The sequence below is a fragment of the Drosophila innubila genome (assembly GCF_004354385.1).
Source record: "Drosophila innubila isolate TH190305 chromosome 3L unlocalized genomic scaffold, UK_Dinn_1.0 0_D_3L, whole genome shotgun sequence".
Lineage (NCBI taxonomy): Eukaryota > Metazoa > Arthropoda > Insecta > Diptera > Drosophilidae > Drosophila > Drosophila innubila.
The window spans coordinates 21,116,815-21,136,537 of NW_022995376.1; the positions used below are offsets into that span (position 1 = coordinate 21,116,815).

General features: G+C 35.8%; 7 protein-coding genes across 8 annotated transcripts in view; 4 read left to right on the forward strand and 3 right to left on the reverse strand.

Moving 5' to 3' along the window:
* Positions 1-1,178: 1,178 nt before the first annotated feature.
* Positions 1,179-8,867, reverse strand: LOC117786527 (uncharacterized zinc finger protein CG2678-like). Of its 2 annotated transcripts, XM_034624839.1 has the most exons (3): positions 8,047-8,867; positions 4,134-4,200; positions 1,179-1,426 (listed from the first exon to the last, which is right to left on the reverse strand). In XM_034624839.1, the coding sequence occupies exons 1-3, from the start codon at positions 8,841-8,843 to the stop codon at positions 1,352-1,354; spliced, it is 939 nt and encodes a 312-aa protein (XP_034480730.1). In that variant the 5' UTR covers positions 8,844-8,867; the 3' UTR covers positions 1,179-1,351. The 2 variants fall into 2 exon arrangements, with proteins under 2 accessions (XP_034480730.1, XP_034480731.1); XM_034624840.1 differs by lacking the exon at positions 8,047-8,867 and having other exon boundaries at positions 4,134-5,024.
* Positions 5,708-7,138, forward strand: LOC117786529 (zinc finger protein 260-like). Its single transcript, XM_034624842.1, has one exon. The coding sequence runs from the start codon at positions 5,763-5,765 to the stop codon at positions 7,056-7,058; it is 1,296 nt and encodes a 431-aa protein (XP_034480733.1). The 5' UTR covers positions 5,708-5,762; the 3' UTR covers positions 7,059-7,138.
* A 528-nt stretch (positions 8,868-9,395) lies between the features above and the next one.
* LOC117786530 (mediator of RNA polymerase II transcription subunit 11) lies at positions 9,396-10,173 on the forward strand. The gene is made up of 2 exons (XM_034624843.1): positions 9,396-9,541; positions 9,604-10,173. The coding sequence occupies exons 1-2, from the start codon at positions 9,469-9,471 to the stop codon at positions 10,113-10,115; spliced, it is 585 nt and encodes a 194-aa protein (XP_034480734.1). The 5' UTR covers positions 9,396-9,468; the 3' UTR covers positions 10,116-10,173.
* On the reverse strand, positions 10,130-11,785 carry LOC117786528 (nuclear fragile X mental retardation-interacting protein 1). The gene is made up of 3 exons (XM_034624841.1): positions 11,544-11,785; positions 11,185-11,483; positions 10,130-11,126 (listed from the first exon to the last, which is right to left on the reverse strand). Exons 1-3 carry the CDS (start codon positions 11,730-11,732, stop codon positions 10,169-10,171), a joined length of 1,446 nt encoding a protein of 481 aa, XP_034480732.1. The 5' UTR covers positions 11,733-11,785; the 3' UTR covers positions 10,130-10,168.
* Positions 11,786-12,478: 693 nt separating this feature from the next.
* On the forward strand, positions 12,479-14,213 carry LOC117787334 (zinc finger protein 70-like). The gene has a single exon (XM_034625833.1). It carries the CDS (start codon positions 12,521-12,523, stop codon positions 14,009-14,011), a length of 1,491 nt encoding a protein of 496 aa, XP_034481724.1. The 5' UTR covers positions 12,479-12,520; the 3' UTR covers positions 14,012-14,213.
* Positions 14,214-14,472: 259 nt separating this feature from the next.
* On the forward strand, positions 14,473-16,126 carry LOC117788027 (ubiquitin-like-conjugating enzyme ATG3). The gene is made up of 4 exons (XM_034626682.1): positions 14,473-14,648; positions 15,016-15,151; positions 15,210-15,400; positions 15,456-16,126. Exons 1-4 carry the CDS (start codon positions 14,577-14,579, stop codon positions 16,080-16,082), a joined length of 1,026 nt encoding a protein of 341 aa, XP_034482573.1. The 5' UTR covers positions 14,473-14,576; the 3' UTR covers positions 16,083-16,126.
* A 2,619-nt stretch (positions 16,127-18,745) lies between these two features.
* LOC117787729 (nuclear hormone receptor FTZ-F1) overlaps positions 18,746-19,723 on the reverse strand; it is a 50,515-nt gene continuing 49,537 nt past the window's right edge. Inside the window, exon 10 of the mRNA XM_034626329.1 lies at positions 18,746-19,407. Within this exon, the coding sequence (XP_034482220.1) occupies positions 19,258-19,407 (150 nt within the window). The 3' untranslated portion in view covers positions 18,746-19,257. The remainder of the gene's footprint in view (positions 19,408-19,723) is intronic.

The following is a 19,723-nucleotide window of genomic DNA, read 5'->3' on the forward strand; positions in this document are numbered from 1 at the left end:
CTTCTTTGTGCATAAAAATTACGTTTTGCGCAGTGCCGAATGCCAACTTTTGTGTTGTTTTTTATTAATTTTTATTTTTATTTAAAATTTTTATATTAAACTTAATTTTGTTTGTCACAAAATAGGATATCCGAAATGTTGGGTCTAGAAAATGCTTTACCTCTTATAGAGGTTTTTTTTTATGAGAAATCAGAAATTTTTGCAATTGCTTTTGTTATTCACATTGTATCTTTATCATTAATTTAGGCAGAATTTCTTTAGCTTAATTAATTTAAAATAGCTTAAGCCCGAAATGTCAAAAAAAAAAAACAAAAGTAAACATTGGTTTGCTGATATGACACTTTATTGCTGCTGTCATCTTTGAACACTAGGAAATATGTATATATACACTTAATTGGTAATTGGATACGCATAAGCATTCTTTATAAGCAACCTTTACAAAAGCAACATTTTATTGTAGCAACTTTTTTGATTTCAAATGTTCTATACAAGCAACTAATATTGTTTTTTTTTATTATTTTTTTTATTACAATTCCATACTTCGATAAAAATGGAGAAAAACTAGAAAACCGATTTCTTAAAAATAAATGTTTAATTTTTAATGAATTGCAAGATGGCATGAAATCACCAGAGGTCTGCAGAAGGTTCAATATCCATAACCTTACCACCAAAAAGTCAGAGAAAAACTGTTTTTAATAGACTTAATTGATATTATTTAAACAAACAAAGATTAGATGATCCACTAGGGAACTTCAGATATTTTGGAATTAAACGTTCTTAAATACCTGTGTCCAGTTTGTGCAAACTTTTTGTGTGCCTTTTCAAATTAGAAAATCTTGTAAATTTCATTGGACAGTGCTCACATTTGTACGGACGATCGTCAGAATCAGTTATTATTTTATCTTTTAAAGGAGTCTGTTTGTGTAACCATTCCGAATGCCTTTTGAAATTAAAAAATCTTGAAAAGCTCTTCGGACAGTGCTCACATTTGTAGGGAAGATCGTCAGAATGAGTTAAACTAGTCTCCTCTTTAAAAGCTATCAGGATGGGCTTACACTTAAAGGGAATATGGTCAAAATGATGAGTCTGTGTGTGTCTAAATAAAGTGTTTTTGCATTTATACGATCTCGAGCAGTGCTCACACTTGTGGGAGCGTTCTTCACAATGAATCAGCATGTGACTATTTAATTGGCATTTCCTTTTAAAAGCTCTTGAGCAGTAATCACATTTGTAAGACGATCATTAGAATGCATCTTTAAGTGGGATAATAAACTATAATCCCTTTTAAAAGCCTTTGGACAGTGCTTACATTTAAACGGGCGTACTGCATAATGAATAACGTTGTGCTGTTTTATATCTTTACGGCTTTAAAAGCTTTTGGACAGTGACGACATTTGAATGGGCGATCGTCAGAATGATTCACTATGTGTTCCTTATATCCTTAAAATACTTTTCGCTTTGCTGAATGTTGAAAGTTTTAAGAACGGATAATTTAATATCTGTACTGCAAGCATTCTATTAATAAATAGTCTAAGAATAACAGTTTTAACACTTTCATTTGTCAATTTGTGTTTTCTCGCCATTTTTTTAAATTCTCGAAATCAAAATCAAATCAGTGTTCCAAAGGTTCGTTCCTGAAACTGATTTAGATTTGCTTAAACAAAATCGAAACCAAATCCGAATCTGTTTAGAAATCCCATTATTATTAAATACATCAATAGCAACTGCAAGTCAGTGCTGCCAACTTTTAAGAATCAAAAAACGACTGTTCATTTTCTTCAGGTGCATAGTAAATTTCACTAGTGGACTCAATGTTTGGCGTTTTGGGATGAGTTCTCTATAAGGCTATTTGCTTTCCAAACCCCCAACAACTGCTACTTTTATTCATAGTCAGAGCGTGAAATTAGAGCATAGCACTTTTTGTACTGTGAGAAATGTGAGAAATTCTTCGAGTTTTCCTAGAATTTTAAATCCTGAAAATGACAAAAAAACAACGATCATAATTTTTTTAATTCAAAAATAGATAGCTGCAAATTTGTGGGTTTAAGTTAAAACTGGGTAGGAATGAATTATTTATTTATTGTGTTTTATTTTCCTTATAATTTTGCATTCATTAAAGCTATATATAAATAATATCAATTTATACAGAGTTTAAAATTTTCTTTACAACTGAAATATTTCATATATTTATTTTCTTTATATAATGTTGATTACGTTTATTTACAAAAGTTTTTTTTTCCAAGGAAAATGTGGGAGAAAAAACATTGATTTGAATGTAGGAATGAATTAAAGATATATTGATCACCCTTCAGAAAAAGTTAAGCTTTTTAAAATTTTTGACATTCTTGAGAAATTTTAAAATATAAAAGCTCATCACCTTTGAAAAAAAAAAGGTTAGAAAAAAATAAAAATTTTACAAAATGTTTTATAAAAAAAATTCTACCATAGAAAAGAGGTGTTTTTTGTCATATAGGAGGCCTCACATCCAAAATTACCCTATATTGCAAAGCGTCAATTTCATCGATAGCTACTAATTAATTGTATATTAAATCTGGCAATTGACAAAAAAAAAAACCTTAAATTCTAGCTTTAATTCTTTTTCGTTCCCTTGTAAGCTTGTAACTTTCTAAAAGAAAAAAAATGATGTTTTTGTATACTTAACACCAGGTGGATTGAAACAGCGACTGTAGCCCTTTCGAGTTGTTTAACAGAATAATTTCACTAACGTTCAAAAATTTTAAAATATCTTTTATTTTTTTAACTGTATACTTATTTATAACATTCCAGAAATTTACGATTCGATCTGATCTCCGTTATGCGCAACATATTATGATGAGATAAGACAAAAGGCTCATCAAACGGTCGTTTTAGTCATAAATATGTTCCACTATGGATCTTCAGATTTTTTTTTTGTCCTGCTCACATTTGTAGGGACGATCATCAGAATGAGCCTTCATGTGCTTTCTTAAGTACTCTTTGCATTTATACACATTCGGACATTGCTCACATTTAAAGGAGCGTTGGTCAGAATGGACCAGCATGTGATTTTTTAATTGGACTTTCAACTTAAAAGCTTTTGGACAGCACTCACATTTGTAGGGGCGATCAGCAGCGTGCAACCTTAAGTGCTGTTGTAAATATGTATTCCTTTTAAAAGACGTCTGGCAGTGCTCGCATGTGTAGGGGCGGTTGCTAGAATGTATAATTTCGTGTTTTCTCAGAATTTTTTGGGTTTTAAACGCCTTTGAACAGTGGTCACATTTGTAGGGACGTTCGTCGGAATGAATCACACTGTGCAGTTTTAAGTTTTCCTTTTTTGAAAACGTCTTTGTGCAGTGCTCACATTTGAAGGGACGATCGTCAGAATGAGTCTGTATGTGCGCTTTTAAATTAGAATCAGTTTTAAAAGCCTTTTTACAGTGCTCGCATTTGTAGGGGCGTGTGCTAGAATGAATAAGTTTATGACCCTTTAAAGTTTGTAGGAGTTGAAACGACTTTGAGCAAAGGTCACATTTATAAAGAAGTTCTCCAGAATGGGTTGCTTTGTGCTTTTTTAAACTGGCATTGGTTGAAAAAGCCTGTGGACAGTGCTTACATCTGAAGGGATGATCGTTAGAGTGAACCTTTAAGTGCCTCAATAAAAGTGCCTCCCTTTTAAAAGCCTTTGGACAGTTCTCACACTTGAATGGACGTTCTTCAGAATGAATCACTATGTGCGCCTTTAACCCTCCTTTGAATTTAAAAGCTTTCGGACAGTGCTCACATTTGAAAGAGCGATCGTCAGAATGAATCCTTATGTGCTCTTGTAAACTAGTATCCTCTTTAAAACTCATCTGGCAGTGCTCGCATGTGTACGGGCGATTGCCATAATGTGTGGTTTGGTGTGTTTTTAAACGTTGTGCAGTTTTAAACGCCAACGAGCATTGGTCACATTTATAGGGACGTTCGTCAGAATGAATTACACTGTGCAGTTTTAGATTTGCTTTTTTTGAAAACGTCTTTAAACAGTGCTCACACTTGAAGGGACGATCGTTTGAATGAACACTTAAATGCGATTTTAAAATAACCTCCTTTTTATATGCCTTTGGACAAAGCTCACATTTGAATGGACGTTCGTCAGAATGAACAACAATGTGTTGCTTCAACCCTCTTTTGTCTTTATAAGCTTTCGGACACTGCTCACATTTAAAAGGCCGATCGCCAGACAGTTGTTGCATGTGCTCGTCCGAAATTTCCATTTCATCTTCGTCCACAGTGTCATTCAATTCTTCTGTTGATAAGTCTTCTTCACTATCCCCCGAGTAATCTTCATTAGCGTTTGTTTCTTCTGTTGTTGAACATCCCACAAAGTTATCTGGCTCTAGTTTTATGCAGTCCCCGACTAAAGCACTTTCGGTAAGACATGAATCGCCTGTGATGAGCTCATCAATTTCAGGCTTCTGATCACATTCGCTTAATAGATCCTTAAAATACTTTTCGCTTTGCTCGCATCTTAACTTGAATTCAAATGCATTCTTAGCTGCCGATATGCAGGGACCACATATGTTTTGGGGCAACGAATCGGATTCCCTGATATCACAGTCCATACAATACTCCAGCATTACACTCAGGAGGGGCTCAGCATCCGTCCGCTCTCGCTCAGCAAATATGTTCTCCAGTGTGGTGCAGTTCAACGTGCAAAAGCGGCAAACTTCATCAAATTCGTACTTAACTTCCAGCTGTGTACATTCGTTGACAATATCTTTAAAATGCTTTTCGCTTTGTCCGCAACTAAACTTGAATTCAAATGCTATCTTAGCCGCTGATATGCAGGGACCACATATGTTTTGTGGCAACGCATCGGATTCCCTGATTTCACAATTGGTACAACATTCTAGCATTAAAATTAGGTGTGGCTCATTATCCGTCTGCTCTCGCCTTTTAAATATATTCTCCAGTGTGGTGCAATTCAACGTGCAAAAGCGGCAAACTTCATCCATTGTTTTGATTTTATATTGTTGATTTTAACATGTATTTCACATTACCGAGCTTTAATAATAAATACATCGCTATTATATGCCACCCTAAAAAATTTTCCGATATGGTAGCTTGTTCCAATTGGTGCTGCCATCCTACAAAATTTTCCGATCTGGCAAGTTGTTTTAGTTTAATAAAATAAAAAATTCAGTTGCAACTTTGAAAGTTTGACTAAATTGAAATTTTTCTTATTTTTGAACTTTGAATTTTTTTGCAGAGTTTTTGTTGGAATTTTCTCGATTTTATGTCATTTTTTTTTTTTAGAATTTTTTTTTTAACTTCTCTTACCTTAGGTTGACGTTGAAACTACCTTGAGGTTTGAACTACCTTCATTAAAATTTATATATATTTTTTTTCGAATTTCAAATTTTCATCAAAATGTTAATTAATTTCAAAGATATTGCATTTTAAAATTTGCATAAACTAAATTTAAATTTTCGTGTTGGCCCTTAATATCGGAATTTAATTAGAAATATACCGATAGCAACAAGTTCGCTCGTTCATATCAATGACCCGTTCATTTGAACTTTTTCAGTACAAAACGACTCAACTCTACTACTATGTCGATTAGAGATGGGCCCATGCCTCCTTTTTTGAGGCACGACTGAGGCCCAACACGGTCCAACACGGAATTTGTTTAAATAGGCACGGCACGGGCACGGCCCGGACCATGCCCATCTCTAATGTCGATAATATGAACAAATGTTGGATCGCGTTTATATTTGCTAAAGAAAACAAAGTGCGAAATGGAAGAAATTTGCCGTTTTTGCACATTGAACTGTAACACGCTGGAAAATATATTTGACGAGCGAGAGCTAACGGATAATGAGCCCCTAATTGGTATGCTGGAATGTTGTACAAATTGCGAAATTATTGAATCGGATACATTGCCTCAAAACATTTGTGGGCCGTGCACATCAGCTGCTGAAAATGCATTTGAATTTAAGCTCAGATGCGAGAAAAGCCAAAAATATTTTAGAGAACTCCTGAGCGAATACAAACAGCCCAAAATCAAGTACGAAATTGAGGAAGTTTGTCGCTTTTGCACGATAAACTGCACCACACTGGAGAATATATTTATTAAGCGAGAGCAGACAGATAATGAGCCCCTCATAATTGTTATGCTGGAGTATTGTACCGACTGTGAAATCAGAGAATCCGATTCGTTGCCCCAAAACATATGTGGACCCTGCATATCGGCAGCTAAGAATGCATTTGAATTCAAGATGAAATGCGAGCAAAGTCAAAATTATTTGAGGGAACTCCTGAGCGACCGGGATCAGAAGCCCGACATCGAGGAGCTCATCACAGGCGATTGGTGTCCAACAGAAAGTACCTTGGACGATGTACACTTAAAAACAGAACAGGATAAAACTGTTGGTGAAGATAACTTCTCCGGCAGTGAGGAAAACTCTAGAGCAGAAGCATCTGTGGATGACGATTACTCTAAGGAAACTGAAGGAAGCTCATCAGAGGAAGAAACTAAGGAAACAAAGAAGGAATCAACTGTTATGAAGACCAATGGGACGAAATCGCATATATGCCATCATTGCAACAGTAGATTCTCTTGGAAATCGCAACTAATCAGACACTCCCTTGCTCATACGGACGAACGTCCTTTTGAGTGTCCTCACTGTCCACTCCGCTTTAAAACGAATAAAGTTCTCAAGGCGCATATACGGATTCATACTGGAGAGTGTCCATATAAATGTCACCTTTGCTCGGCTAAATTCAAGAGGATTGATGAGCGAAACAAACACGTTTTGAGCCACACTGGCGAGCGTCCTTATAAATGTTCACATTGCAGCAAGGGCTTTAAGAGTCGCAGCATTCTGAACAAGCACATTCGAACTCATAGTGATCAAAAAGAACACAAGTGTCCACACTGTCCGAAGGAGTTCAATATCAAGTATTATCTTGATAAGCACATTCGGGTTCATACAGGAGAGCGGCCATACAAATGTCCCCAGTGCCCAAAGACGTTCACACGAAGCGAAGTCCTCAAAACGCAAAAAAACGCACACAATGCGAAATTTGAATAAAAATGTTCCAACTGCCCAAAACCTTTTCCAAAGAGATTTCTTTAATCAAACATATTCAAAAAGTTCATGAAAAACGTCTCTACAAATGCCAGCAGTGCCTAAAATCGTATAAAAGTTAGATCACTTTACAAACTCACATGCGTACACATTCCGACGAATTCCGAGGCTCCTACAAATGTCAGCAATGCGAGGAATTTCAATTTCCATACATGTTTAAAATCCGAAACCATTAAAGAAGCCACATAAGAAATTTTTCTGTCGAAAAAAAAATACTTGCTACAAAATGCACAAAAATGTATGTCAAAATCATAAATAACTCAGTATTTACATTGGAATCGTTGCAATCAATACAAAAATAATTTTTTATTCGCCGTGATATTTTCGACGCTCGACAGCAGCCCTTTTAACTAGTTTAGTATTAGTATCGACAATAAATAAGCTAGTGCTAACATTTAAAAAAATATTTATTAGTTGAAAAGAATACATATTAAGATAATAATTACATAACAGAAATTTACAAGACAAATTGATATTCATATGGAGCAATATTTTAAAATTAGATGAACTAGGGAACTTCAGATCTTTTGGAATTTAACGTTCTTAAATACCTGTGTCCAGTTTGTGTAAAGTTTTTGTGTGCCTTTTCAAATTAGAAGATCTTGTAAATTTCATTGGACAGTGCTCACATTTGAACGGACGATCGTCAACATCAGGTATTATTATTTTCTCTTTTAAAGGAGTCTGCTTGTGTAATCTTTCCGAATGCCTTTTCAAATTAAAAAATCTTGTAAATTTCATTGGACAGTGCTCACATTTGTACGGACGATCGTCAGAATCAGGTATTATTTTATCTTTTAAAGGAGTCTGCTTGTGTAAACTTTCCGAATGCCTTTTGAAATTAAAAAATCTTGAAAAACTCTTCGGACAATGCTCACATTTGTAGGGAAGATCGTCATTCGGACACTGCTCACTTCTAAAATGCCAATCGTCAGACAGTTGATGCATGTGCTCCTCCAAAATTTCCATTTCATCTTCGTCCACAGTGTCATTCAATTCTTCTGTTGATAAGTCTTCTTCACTGTCCCCCGAGTAATCTTCAGTTACGTTTGTTTCTTCTGTTGTTGAGCATCCCTCAAAGTTATCTTCATCCGCATAGTCAACTGGCTCTAGTTTTATGCAGTCCCCGACTAAAGCACTTTCGGTAAGACATGAATCGCCTGTGATGAGCTCATCAATGTCAGGCTTCTGATCACATTCGCTTAATAGATCCTTAAAATACTTTTCGCTTTGCTCGCATCTAAACTTAAACTCAAATGCATTCTTGGCTGCCGTTATGCAGGGACCACATATGTTTTGGGGCAACGAATCGGATTCCCTGATATCACAGTCCATACAATACTCCAGCATTACACTCAGGAGGGGCTCATCATCCGTCCGCTCTCGCTCAGCAAATATGTTCTCTAGTGTGGTGCAGTTCAACGTGCAAAAGCGGCAAACTTCATCAAATTCGTACTTAACTTCCAGCTGTGTACATTCGTTGACAATATCTTTAAAATGCTTTTCGCTTTGTCCGCAACTAAACTTGAATTCAAATGCTATCTTAGCCGCTGATATGCAGGGACCACATATGTTTTGTGGCAACGAATCGGATTCTCTGATTTCGCAATTGGTACAACATTCTAGCATTAAAATTAGGTGTGGCTCATTATCCGTCTGCTCTCGCCTTTTAAATATATTCTCCAGTGTGGTGCAATTCAACGTGCAAAAGCGGCAAACTTCATCCATTGTTTTGATTTTATATTGTTGATTTTAACATGTATTTCACATTACCGAGCTAAAATACATCGCTATTATATGCCACCCTACAAAATTTTCCGATCTGGCAGCTTGTTCCAATTGGGGCTGCCATCCTACAAAATTTCCCGATTTGGCAGCTTGTTCTAATTTAATAAAATAAAAAATTCAGTTGCAACTTTGAAAGTTTGACTAAATTGAAATTTTTCTTATTTTTCAACTTTGAAAATTTTTGCAGAGTTTTTGTTGGAATTTTCTCGATTTTATGTCATTTTTTTTTTTTTAGAATTTTTTTTTTAACTTCTCTTACCTTAGGTTGACGAGTTTCAAACCTTCATTAAAATTTACATATATTTTTTTCGAATTTCAAATTTTAAATTTTCATCAAAATGTTAATTAATTTCAAAGTTATTGCATTTTTAAATTTTCATAAACTAATATTTAAATTTTCGTGTTGGCACCTTAATATCGATATATATCGAATTTTTTTTTTCGATTGTACGCTGTGAATAGCAAATTAACCATCGTCTGCCCTCAGCATGTCAACGCTTTTTGTGAATGACATCAGAATTTAACAAAAGCCGACAACGAATTGAAAACCGCATTTAAATTCAATATGAATCCCTTGGATAAAATACACGCACTGGATGAAATTGAGAAGGATATTCTGCTTTGCATGCAAAGTGCAGGTAAGTGGAAATAATGTGGGAATTAGAATAATGAAATAATTAGCTGGTTATTCAAAAAATAGGTCTAGCTCTGCAGGAGCTTGGCAAGGAAAAATCGTCGCAGAAAAGCGCGGAAACACAGTCACAACAGTTCCTGAAGAGCTTGTCCAGCGTAGAGTCGAAGCTGTCTGAGCAAATCAACTACCTCACCCAAGTATCCACAGGACAGCCGCACGAGGGATCCGGTTATGCATCTGCCAAAGTGTTGCAAATGGCCTGGCACCGCATACAACACGCACGTTCTCGTGTCCGTGAGCTGGAAGAGACCAAGGCGAAGCATTCCCATGCAGCCAGGCAGCAACAGAAGCGACAACAGGAGCATGCAGCTGCTCAGCAGCAGCAACAACAACAACAGGCAGCTGCAGCGGCGGCACAGCAACAACAACAACAGGCTGCAGGTGTCGGATCCGTCGGTGTTGGTGCGGGTTCTAGTGATGGTGGGACAACGGGTGGCGGCAACACAGCTGGTTCTGCTGCAAGTGGTGGAGTAGGCGGCATGGGATCCGATTCCAGCGGTGGGATGCAAACAAATTGATAACACGTTTAGAGTTACATTTATATAGATATTTTAATTAAAATTAAGTTAAATTAAACTACATTGTCTATCCTTGTTGTAGACGAGGAGGCGGAGGAGGAAGTTGTGCCGTTGCCAATGCCAAAGAAATTCCGCTCACAAACATAACGCACACACTGTAAGAGCACATTACGCTCGTGTCTGATATCTGTCTCTAGTAACTTGGACAGCATAGTGTTTTGCTTGGTCATCAGACGCGCCCGTTTGTAATTCAAGCCTAGATTTCGTTTCTTTGGTGCAGCACGCTTGACAGTTGACCTATTGTCCAAATTTGGTTTATCTGCTGTCCGAGTTTTAGTTGTAATGGGTAATTCAAGTTGTGTTTCATCTAAAGTCGTTTCTGGTTTGCACTCAACAGCTATTTCCTCTGTTTTGCGTTCGATCGGGACTTCGTCAGGTACTTCATTATCAGAGCTATCTTCGGCCTCTGGTGACTGACAATTCTCTGCGTCCAGCTGAGTGCCTTTTTGGGCAGGATCATCCTCAGGCTGTAATTCATTTGGTTTGAATTCTAATGAAGTTGTAGGCGTTGAATCATCCACTTCATTATCACTTGATTCATCCCCTTCATTTTCGGAATCGGTTCCATACATGCCCAACATATTGCTCAGCGCATTTACCTCCGGCTTAACTCGTTCCTTAACATGCTTGTAGTCCTTCATTTGACTGGTGCCGCAAAACATTATCTGATCTGAGGGACTAATATTATTATGCTTCTCTGGAAGTGGATTCTCCTCCTTGAGCTTTGACTCCTTTAGCTGCTGAGGCTCTTTTTTCTTATCGTTTTTGTTTAAATTATTTTTCTGTCTTTTGTTTTGCTTTGGACGATCTTTATTATTATTTTGTGGACGCGTGCGTCGTCGATCTTCAGACTTGCCAAAAGCTGCCTTTGATTTTTCCAAGCGTTCTCCACGCTTCATCCGCTGCTCCTTGGCCCGTTTGGCCAGCTCCACATTAGCAGTCGTTGGAAATCTACAAGAGAACATAATGAATATACCTTCAATTATAAAAAAATCAATACAATACTAACCTTTTGCGTCGCTCCGCGCGCCAAGCAGCAATATCCTCTGCCGTCCACACTTTTTTTACGGATTTGTACAAGCCGGTGATGTGATGTGCCTCAATATGTCGCTCCAGTACGTTGGCTAAGGCCGCAAAATCACAGTTCTCAGCGGGGCACGTTTCATGCTGCTCCAGATGTCGCTTCATGTCCTGCTCAGTGGCCAATTCCATGCCACAGTTGGCACAATATTCAGGACGCGGCGGAGAATTGTAAATTGGCGGTGTATCTGATATTTTTGTGCTGGTGCTTGCGCTGCTGCTGTTACTCTGTCATAATAGCTCTATTATTAACTTGTTTTTATCGTGAAAGCTAAGTTGTTAACTCACTTGTTGCTGCTCCGACTTGAGATATTTCGCAGGCACTGTGCTGCCGCGAGCTCCATACATTGGCGGCGGCTGTTTGCTGCGAGGCAGCAACGTCATTCCACATGGCGTCAAATAATGCAAGTTGCTTTTCCTATCTTCCTTACTGTTTTTATTAAAGTTTGGCGAAGGCAATACAAATTTTGGCTCCATTTCGATTTAAACCGCTACAACATGTGCCCTAGAGCTGAGCAACTAGTCGAATAGCACTGTTGCGCACTTAGCTACTTTATAGCTAGATTTGGCTATTTTCAAAGTTCGTTTGCCAGAAAAACGTAAAAATTGCTATTAGCCAGCAATCTGCTTATTTTTATTATAATTTCAGCTGTGTTTTGCATTTAATAACTATGCAAAAGTGCCTTCAAAACAAATTTAGATGCTTTCCACCCAGAAACAGCTGTTTTTTTCTTAGAAGTTGGCAGCACTGCAGCATCACTATCGATGCCAATTCAACGAGAATATCGATATATTAAGGTGCCAACACGAAAATTTAAATTTTAGTTTTATGCAAATTTGAAAATGCAATAACTTTGTAATTAATTAACGTTTTGATGAAAATTTGAAATTCGAAAAAAATATATATAAATTTTAATGAAAGTTTGAAACTCGTCAACCTAAGGTAAGAGAAGTTAAGAAAAAAATTCTAAAAAAAAAAAAAAAAATGACATAAAATCGAGAAAATGCCAACAAAAACTCTGCAAAAATTTTCAAAATTCAAAAATAAGAAAAATTTCAATTTAGTCAAACTTTCAAAGTTGCAACTGAATTTTTTATTTTATTAAATTAGAACAAGCTGCCAGATTGGAAAATTTTGTAGGGTGGCAGCCCCAATTGGAACAAGCTGCCAGATAGGAAAATTTTGTAGGGTGGCACATAATAGCGATGTATTTAGCTCGGTAATGTGAATTACATGTTAAAATCAACAATATAAAATCAAAACAATGGATGAAGTTTGTCGCTTTTGCACGTTGAACTGCACCACACTGGAGAATATATTTGCCGAGCGAGAGCGGACGAATAGTGAGCCCCTCCTGAGTGTAATGCTGGAGTATTGTACGGACTGTGATATCAGGGAGTCCGATTCGTTGCCCCAAAACATATGTGGTCCCTGCATATCGGCAGCTAAGAATGCATTTGAATTCAAGTTTAGATGCAAGCAAAGCGAAAACTACTTTAAGGATCTATTAAGCGAATGTGATCAAAAGCCCGACATCGAGGAGCTCATCACAGGCGATTCGTGTCTAACCGAAAGTACCTTGGACAATGTTCACCAAAAATCAGAACAGGATACAACTGTTGTTGAAGATAACCTTTCCGGCCGGGAAGAAAGCTCTACAGCAGAAGAATCATGTGAATCCGTGGATGACGATTACTCCAAGGAAGGTGAAGGAAGTTCATCAGAGGAAGGAACTGAGGAAACAAAACCCAACCGACGGTCGAGTAAACGCAACAACTGTAAAGCAACTGTTAAGAAGACTAAAGAGAAGAAACCGCATATATGCCAGCATTGTAGCAAGGAATACTCTTGTAAATCGGAACTAATCAGACACTCAGTTGCCCATAGTGACGAACGTCCTTTTGAGTGTCCTCACTGCTCAAGGCGATTTAAAACGAAAAAAAATCGCATGCTGCATATACGCATTCATACTGGAGAGTGTCCATACAATTGCCTACTTTGTTCGGCTAAATTTAAGACGAGTAGTGACTTGAAGGTTCACGTCTTGCGACACACTGGCGAGCGCCCTTATAAATGTCCACACTGTTCCAAGACCTTTCTTCATAGCTACTCTTTCAAAGCTCATATTCGGAATCATGAAGATCTACGGGAATACAAGTGTCCACACTGCCCGAAGAGCTTTAATAATAAGTGTAATCTAGATAATCACATTCGTGTTCATAGTGCAGAGCGGCCACACAAATGTCCCCACTGTCCTAAGTCGTTTTTTCGAATCAGTTATTTAGAAAAGCACAATAAGATACACACTGGGGAGAATTTACATCAATGTACTGAATGTTTAAAAATCTTTGCTTCACTTCACGTGTTAGCTAAGCATCGAAATAACTGCGGAAAAACGGAATTTAAGTGTTCCAACTGCCCGAAAATCTTTGGCAAAAAGTTCCTTCTCTTGCGACATATGAAACGCATCCATGTAGAATCTAAACCTCATGTCTGTCCTGTTCTGATGTGCAACAAAAGCTTTGCGACAACGACAACTTTGAAGAAGCACATAATACGGCATTCTAACGAGCGTCCCTTCGAATGTGACAGCTGCTCGAAGACATTTAAATCCACAGAAGAATTAAAAAGGCACTCGGATATTCACTCTGACGAACGTCCCTATATATGTGAGCACTGCGCGATGAATTTTAAAAGGTCTGAAAACTTAAGACGGCACATAGCAGTAATACACAAGCAGGATAACGCCAATTAACAAAAACTGCATGAGTTGTCAAAACATCTTTAGTTCCCTATGACGCTGGATGTGCCGTTTGTATAGTCAAAATGAGAGTATAACTACTCAGAGTCGAGATCCCGAAAATAGAATAGCTGTTACCTTTTTCAATATATGCATATTAAAGTATTTTATAGAAATTACTATCTAATAAAAACTAAGAGTTTGTTCAAATCCAAAAGCATCTTCTTTGAAATTATATAAAATAAATGTGCAGTTTTTAATGAATATGCCTGAGTGTAAAATTTAAAAGTTCGACAAAATTCTATTTAAAGTTCTGTAATTATTATTAAAGTCAAACTTTAAAATTATAGAAATTTCATATTTCACATATGATCACAATCTGAAAATGGTCTTAAATTCACGAACCAAGTCTGCCAACCGGTTTCTTGTTGCGACATGACTATTAAAAGAAGTTGGCAGCTCTGTATATGTAAATCAGCCGTCTGGCCGAGACTGTGCAATTCAGGCAAAAGATTCGTAGATACAACGCATTTGCGTTTAGTGTAGCTTAGGAACAAAGTAAATACTCAAATCGGCAACAATGCAAAGCGTGCTAAATACAGTAAAAGGCACTGCGCTTAATGTGGCCGAATATTTAACTCCAGTGCTAAAGGTAAGTACACAATTTCTATTTGGATTCGAACTGGAGATGAGCAACCAGCGAGTCACAGTGACTGAGTTTATATAAACAAAAGTACAATTTTACCTGCCTTTCTTTAATTACATTTAGCTAATTGCAAATACTTTTATGTGTGTACTTACTTACATAAATAACCATGTATACACACGTAATAAGTTAATAGACATCTGCTTATTACTAAGTGTTTGCCTTGAATTCAGTGACTCGGGACGTGACTTATAAAAATGCTCATCTCTAATTTGGGTGCTGTCGCCTGGGCGGCGCGTCTGACTGGCGACTACTTTACTGATTTAAGTGCCTAATCAAGACTAATAAATTTCTTCTTTTTTTTTTTGGGAAGGAGTCAAAGTTTCGTGAAACTGGCGTTTTGACACCAGAGGAGTTTGTGGCAGCTGGCGATCATTTGGTGCATCATTGTCCCACTTGGCAGTGGGCGGCGGGGGATGAGAGCAAAACAAAGCCATACTTGCCAAAGGGTAAACAAATGAGTATTTACAACTTGCACGAAGCGTACTTAAGCTAATTAAAATGCAGATAAACAATTTCTGATAACACGCAATGTGCCATGCTATCGACGTTGCAAGCAAATGGAGTATGTGGGCGAGGAGACGCTGGTGGAGGAGGAGTCCGGTGACGGCGGTTGGGTGGAGACACATCAATTAAATGATGACGGCAGCAATCAACTGGATGAGAAAATATGCGAATTAACGCTGGACGAGAGCAAGGTTTAACTCTATAATTTTTATTAATTATTCAACATAATAATTGTATTTTGTCTAGGACGAAATGCACACGCCTGACAGCGACAAGTCGTCGGCAGCAGCTGCGCTGGCTAATGCGCAGGATGAGGATGAGGACGATGACGAGGCCATTGATATGGATGCATTTGAGGAGAGCGGCATGCTGGAGCTGGTGGATCCCGCTGTTGCAACCACAACGCGCAAACTAGAAGCCGACACGCAGTCGCAGAGTCCAGGAGCAACAGCTGCAGCTGGAGCTGTTGGAATTGCTGGCGAGTCGGCTACTGGTGGCGACTCCGTGCTGCATACGCGCACCTACGATCTGCACATCACATACGATAAATACTATCAGACACCTCGGCTATGGGTTGTCGGCTTCGATGAGCAGCGCAAGCCGCTGACAGTGGAGCAAATGTACGAGGATGTTTCCCAGGATCATGCCAAAAAGACTGTCACCATGGAATCGCATCCGCATTTGCCGGGACCCAACATGGCATCGGTGCATCCCTGTCGTCATGCTGATATTATGAAGAAGATCATTCAAACGGTCGAGGAGGGCGGTGGCCAATTGGGCGTGCATTTATATCTGATCATCTTCTTGAAGTTCGTTCAGACCGTAATACCAACAATTGAATACGACTTTACGCAAAATTTCAACATGTCCTAAACGATGCAGCTGAACCACATTTGACAGCAATATAATAACATAAATTATGCATTAATTATAAACAATACAATTAGACATTATAATAATAAAAATGCTAAGCTGCGACTTAGCTCAAAAAAAAAAAATATAACTGCATTAGTAAGACTTGTTTTGTTCTTTTTATAATTACTTTTTATTACATTTTTGTTGTTTGTTGTTGGTTGGTTGGTTGCTTGGTTGCTTGTTTTGAAACATCTCTGAGATGACATTTATATGTTAACGTAATAATAATAAACATAATAACTATGCATTTAGTTTTTATTTTTAGGTAGTTTTGTTTTTGCTTTTCTCTTCTAGATAAATGATTTTCTTTACGCTGCTTTGCTTTAACAATTTCAAAACATAAAACAGGTGTATATATGAGTGTGTGTGTGTGTTGTGTCAGTGTGTGTGTGTGTGTTGCATTATACTTATTAAACTTTAATGTATATATTCTTGCATTTACTTGTTATTCGGTTTTTCTTTTTTTTTTTTTGTTTGTTAAATTTCTTTTTTCATTTATATATGTATATATAGATTTGCTTAATAATTAAAATCACTTTTCATTTGCAATAACAGGTTCACATCGTAATCAATTTTACAATAAACATACCTAACGCCTTTTGCCTATATAATAAGACCCATTACACAATTTTTACTTCCTGCAGAACCCCATACTTAATGCTCATTTTAAAGATATAGATAAAATAGCTATACATACACATACATACTCATATATGTTTTTATAGATTTAAATTTTTTGAACTTGTTTTTAACAATATGCCGCCACTTACGTTAGACGTCGCAGCATATACATAAATATCTTGAAATATACACATATATTATATATTTATATATATATATATATATATATATATATATATGTTTATGTATGTGTAGCATATCCATTAACGTACCTTAAATCTTGGCCTATACCTAACTCAGCTCTTTGCATTTTCTTTATAACTCATTTGAAATGATTTGTTATTTTAATTTTTTTTTATTAATATTAATATATATTTTACAATACGTACAGAAGATATAACCCATCTAGAAATCTAGATATATATATGTATATATCTAGTCTTTCCAAAAGTTATACTCTTTTTTCCTTTTTACTCGCTGCTTTCGCTGTCCACAATTCTTGCGTCTAACAATAATTTTCATAACATTCATAAATTTTGCATTCTTTTTGTATCTTCACTTCTATATTTTTTTTTTTACATTTTTAACAAATTTTTTTACACGCTGCCTTTATATATATGCAATATAACTGTGTCTGTGTTAATTATTTTAATTTTATAAGGTACATTTTGTTTAAGCGCAATGCAAAGCCAAAAAAAGGGGCAAAACATATTAAAAAAAATTTAGGTTGGCAGAAAAAAATTGATTTTGTTCTTAAATTATGCATTAAACTAATATGTATTATATAAAAAATATTCGAACCAAAAACCAATTTGCAATTTTATTAATGCCGAAAAATATAATATACAATTAAGTTTTTAGTAATTTGTTGCCATATTTCTGTGTCAACTAATTAACCCTCCCGCAGCCCACCAATTTTTGGCCGTGCATACAAAATTCTTTTAATTTCTTGCATTCTATTAAAAGTTTTTATTTTTGTTTATTAACATTTCTTAAAGACATTTGAAACAAACTTGCAGTAAATGTAAATTTAAAAAAGGAGAAAAATGTGATCTTAGAGATCGAAAAGCTGTATTAAACAGATCAAATTTATCTATTTTTTAGAATGAGCAAATATATTAAGAGATTGAAATAATTAAAATTTGACAGCAATTCTAACTGCAAGTAAATCTAATTCATCGGCAAGCCGAAGAGCGCTTCAATTGTTTCCTTTTTTTTGAACTTGAAATTAGTATTGTTGCACATAAAAAATAAAATATATTTAAGAATAATGTTTATGAATGGTTCTTTCTTTTGTTTGTTTACTTTTTTTTACAATTAAGCAGCTTTACACGTATTTAACATTTAAACAATAAAATTACAAACACTTTAAACTTTTGCAGCTAAACTTAATTAAATATACATACATATGTAGATAAAGTGTATATATATAACTATGCTATAATTAATATTTATTATATTTAAACACTTTTTTTAAGAGAATTTATTTTATGGATTTCTTTTTCTTATTTGTTGTTGTTTTGCTTTGTTGTAGTTGTAGGTAGTTGTTTGCATTGTTTTATAAACTTTAGACTTAAACAAGAAATTAATAATAATTGATTTACATACATATAATAATAATTACCCACATATCTCTGTGTGTAAGTGTGTGTGTGTATTTATTATTTATAATGAACACCTAAAATTTGCTTTGTTTTCCTGTTTTTTTTTTTTTTTTTTTTTAATTTATACTTTGTTTTAGTTATTTCATTTTAGAGTAGACGCAAATACTATGCAAGACACTTGGCGCGAATAAAATGACAGAGAAAACCATAATAAAAAATTTTATAGAATTGAATTGTTTATAAAAGGGGAGTGTGTGGGGGATGGGGTAGGGGGAGGGTGTCGAGGACGCTTAAAATTACGCCAATTTCTTCACGTAAAAATAGATATATATACCATTTATATATATATATAAGTGTGTATAGTAGATTTATATAAAAATAAAATTTGTTATGCTCTTTTTTGTTATTTTCTAAAGAAAGTTATTCATTGCACTTTCCACAATTTTGTTGGGTAGTTTAGTGGTAGTGGTTGTTGTGGTTTTTTTTTTCGGTTTTCTGTTTGTTGTTTTTTGAATTGCTTTATCAGAGGACACGACTAAAAATTAACACGAATTAATTTAAGACAAATTAATCAATTAGTTAAACATAGGCTAAAGCTAGTCATTAACATAATAATAATTAATTAACATTGAATCAACAAATGTGTGGTTGTGTGTGTAGGTGTGTGTGTGTGTGTGAGTGTAGTTGGTGGTAGTGATGATCTTTCTGCTTTATATGCATCATTATTTTACATGCATTATACATGTTCTTCGCATAGCAAATAAGTTTTTGTTTTTCCTTGTTGCTTTTCACTTTTGCTTTTCCTTCTTTGTTATTTACACATTTTCCATATATTTTGTTTAAGTATTTCCATCGGTTTTGCATTTCGATTTCGAATTCGAACTCGATTTCTAATTGCGGCCACATGTTTACACCTTCCTCTTGGCATGCAACATCTCCATGAGCAGCGTCTGCGTTGGCGCACTTCCCGCGCAGTGCTTCGAGTAGAGATGCTCCTCGCCCCGTGCGGCCATGGCGTGGATTTCCGGTAGTATGTTTAATAGCCTCCTGAATTTGTCCTGCAATATCAGCAGAAAAGTATGCAACGTTAAAACACTGTGACAGCATTTGGCAGAATAACTGAAGTTTAACTTAATCTGGGAATCTATAAGTTTGTAATTTGTTTGTACTTTTTCAATTTTAATTTTAAATTCTTTTATTATTTACTTTATTTATTCATTTATAATAAAATTTATTCTTCTATAAAAAAATATAAATGCAATAAGTTTGTATTTGTAGATTTGTACGATTTAATCTACTTTCGCTCAAGATTTCAATTCCATTTGCATACTTAAGTTTAATCTAATTTAATAATACTTCACTTAACAAAAAATA

Coding starts and splice junctions, on each gene's coding strand:
- LOC117786529 (XM_034624842.1), top strand. CDS start 5,763: ATGGAAGAAATTTGCCGTTTTTGCACATTGAACTGTAACACGCTGGAA.
- LOC117786527 (XM_034624839.1), bottom strand. CDS start 8,843: ATGGATGAAGTTTGCCGCTTTTGCACGTTGAATTGCACCACACTGGAG. Junction 4,201..8,046: donor CACATGCATCAACTGTCTGA/CGATTGGCATTT, acceptor ACAACTGTCTGG/CGATCGGCCTTTTAAATGTG. Junction 1,427..4,133: donor AAAGAGGGTTGAAGCAACAC/ATTGTTGTTCAT, acceptor TATAAGGAACAC/ATAGTGAATCATTCTGACGA.
- LOC117786530 (XM_034624843.1), top strand. CDS start 9,469: ATGAATCCCTTGGATAAAATACACGCACTGGATGAAATTGAGAAGGAT. Junction 9,542..9,603: donor GCTTTGCATGCAAAGTGCAG/GTAAGTGGAAAT, acceptor TTCAAAAAATAG/GTCTAGCTCTGCAGGAGCTT.
- LOC117786528 (XM_034624841.1), bottom strand. CDS start 11,732: ATGGAGCCAAAATTTGTATTGCCTTCGCCAAACTTTAATAAAAACAGT. Junction 11,484..11,543: donor TCAAGTCGGAGCAGCAACAA/GTGAGTTAACAA, acceptor CTATTATGACAG/AGTAACAGCAGCAGCGCAAG. Junction 11,127..11,184: donor CGCGCGGAGCGACGCAAAAG/GTTAGTATTGTA, acceptor GTTCTCTTGTAG/ATTTCCAACGACTGCTAATG.
- LOC117787334 (XM_034625833.1), top strand. CDS start 12,521: ATGGATGAAGTTTGTCGCTTTTGCACGTTGAACTGCACCACACTGGAG.
- LOC117788027 (XM_034626682.1), top strand. CDS start 14,577: ATGCAAAGCGTGCTAAATACAGTAAAAGGCACTGCGCTTAATGTGGCC. Junction 14,649..15,015: donor ATTTAACTCCAGTGCTAAAG/GTAAGTACACAA, acceptor TTTTTTGGGAAG/GAGTCAAAGTTTCGTGAAAC. Junction 15,401..15,455: donor TAACGCTGGACGAGAGCAAG/GTTTAACTCTAT, acceptor TATTTTGTCTAG/GACGAAATGCACACGCCTGA.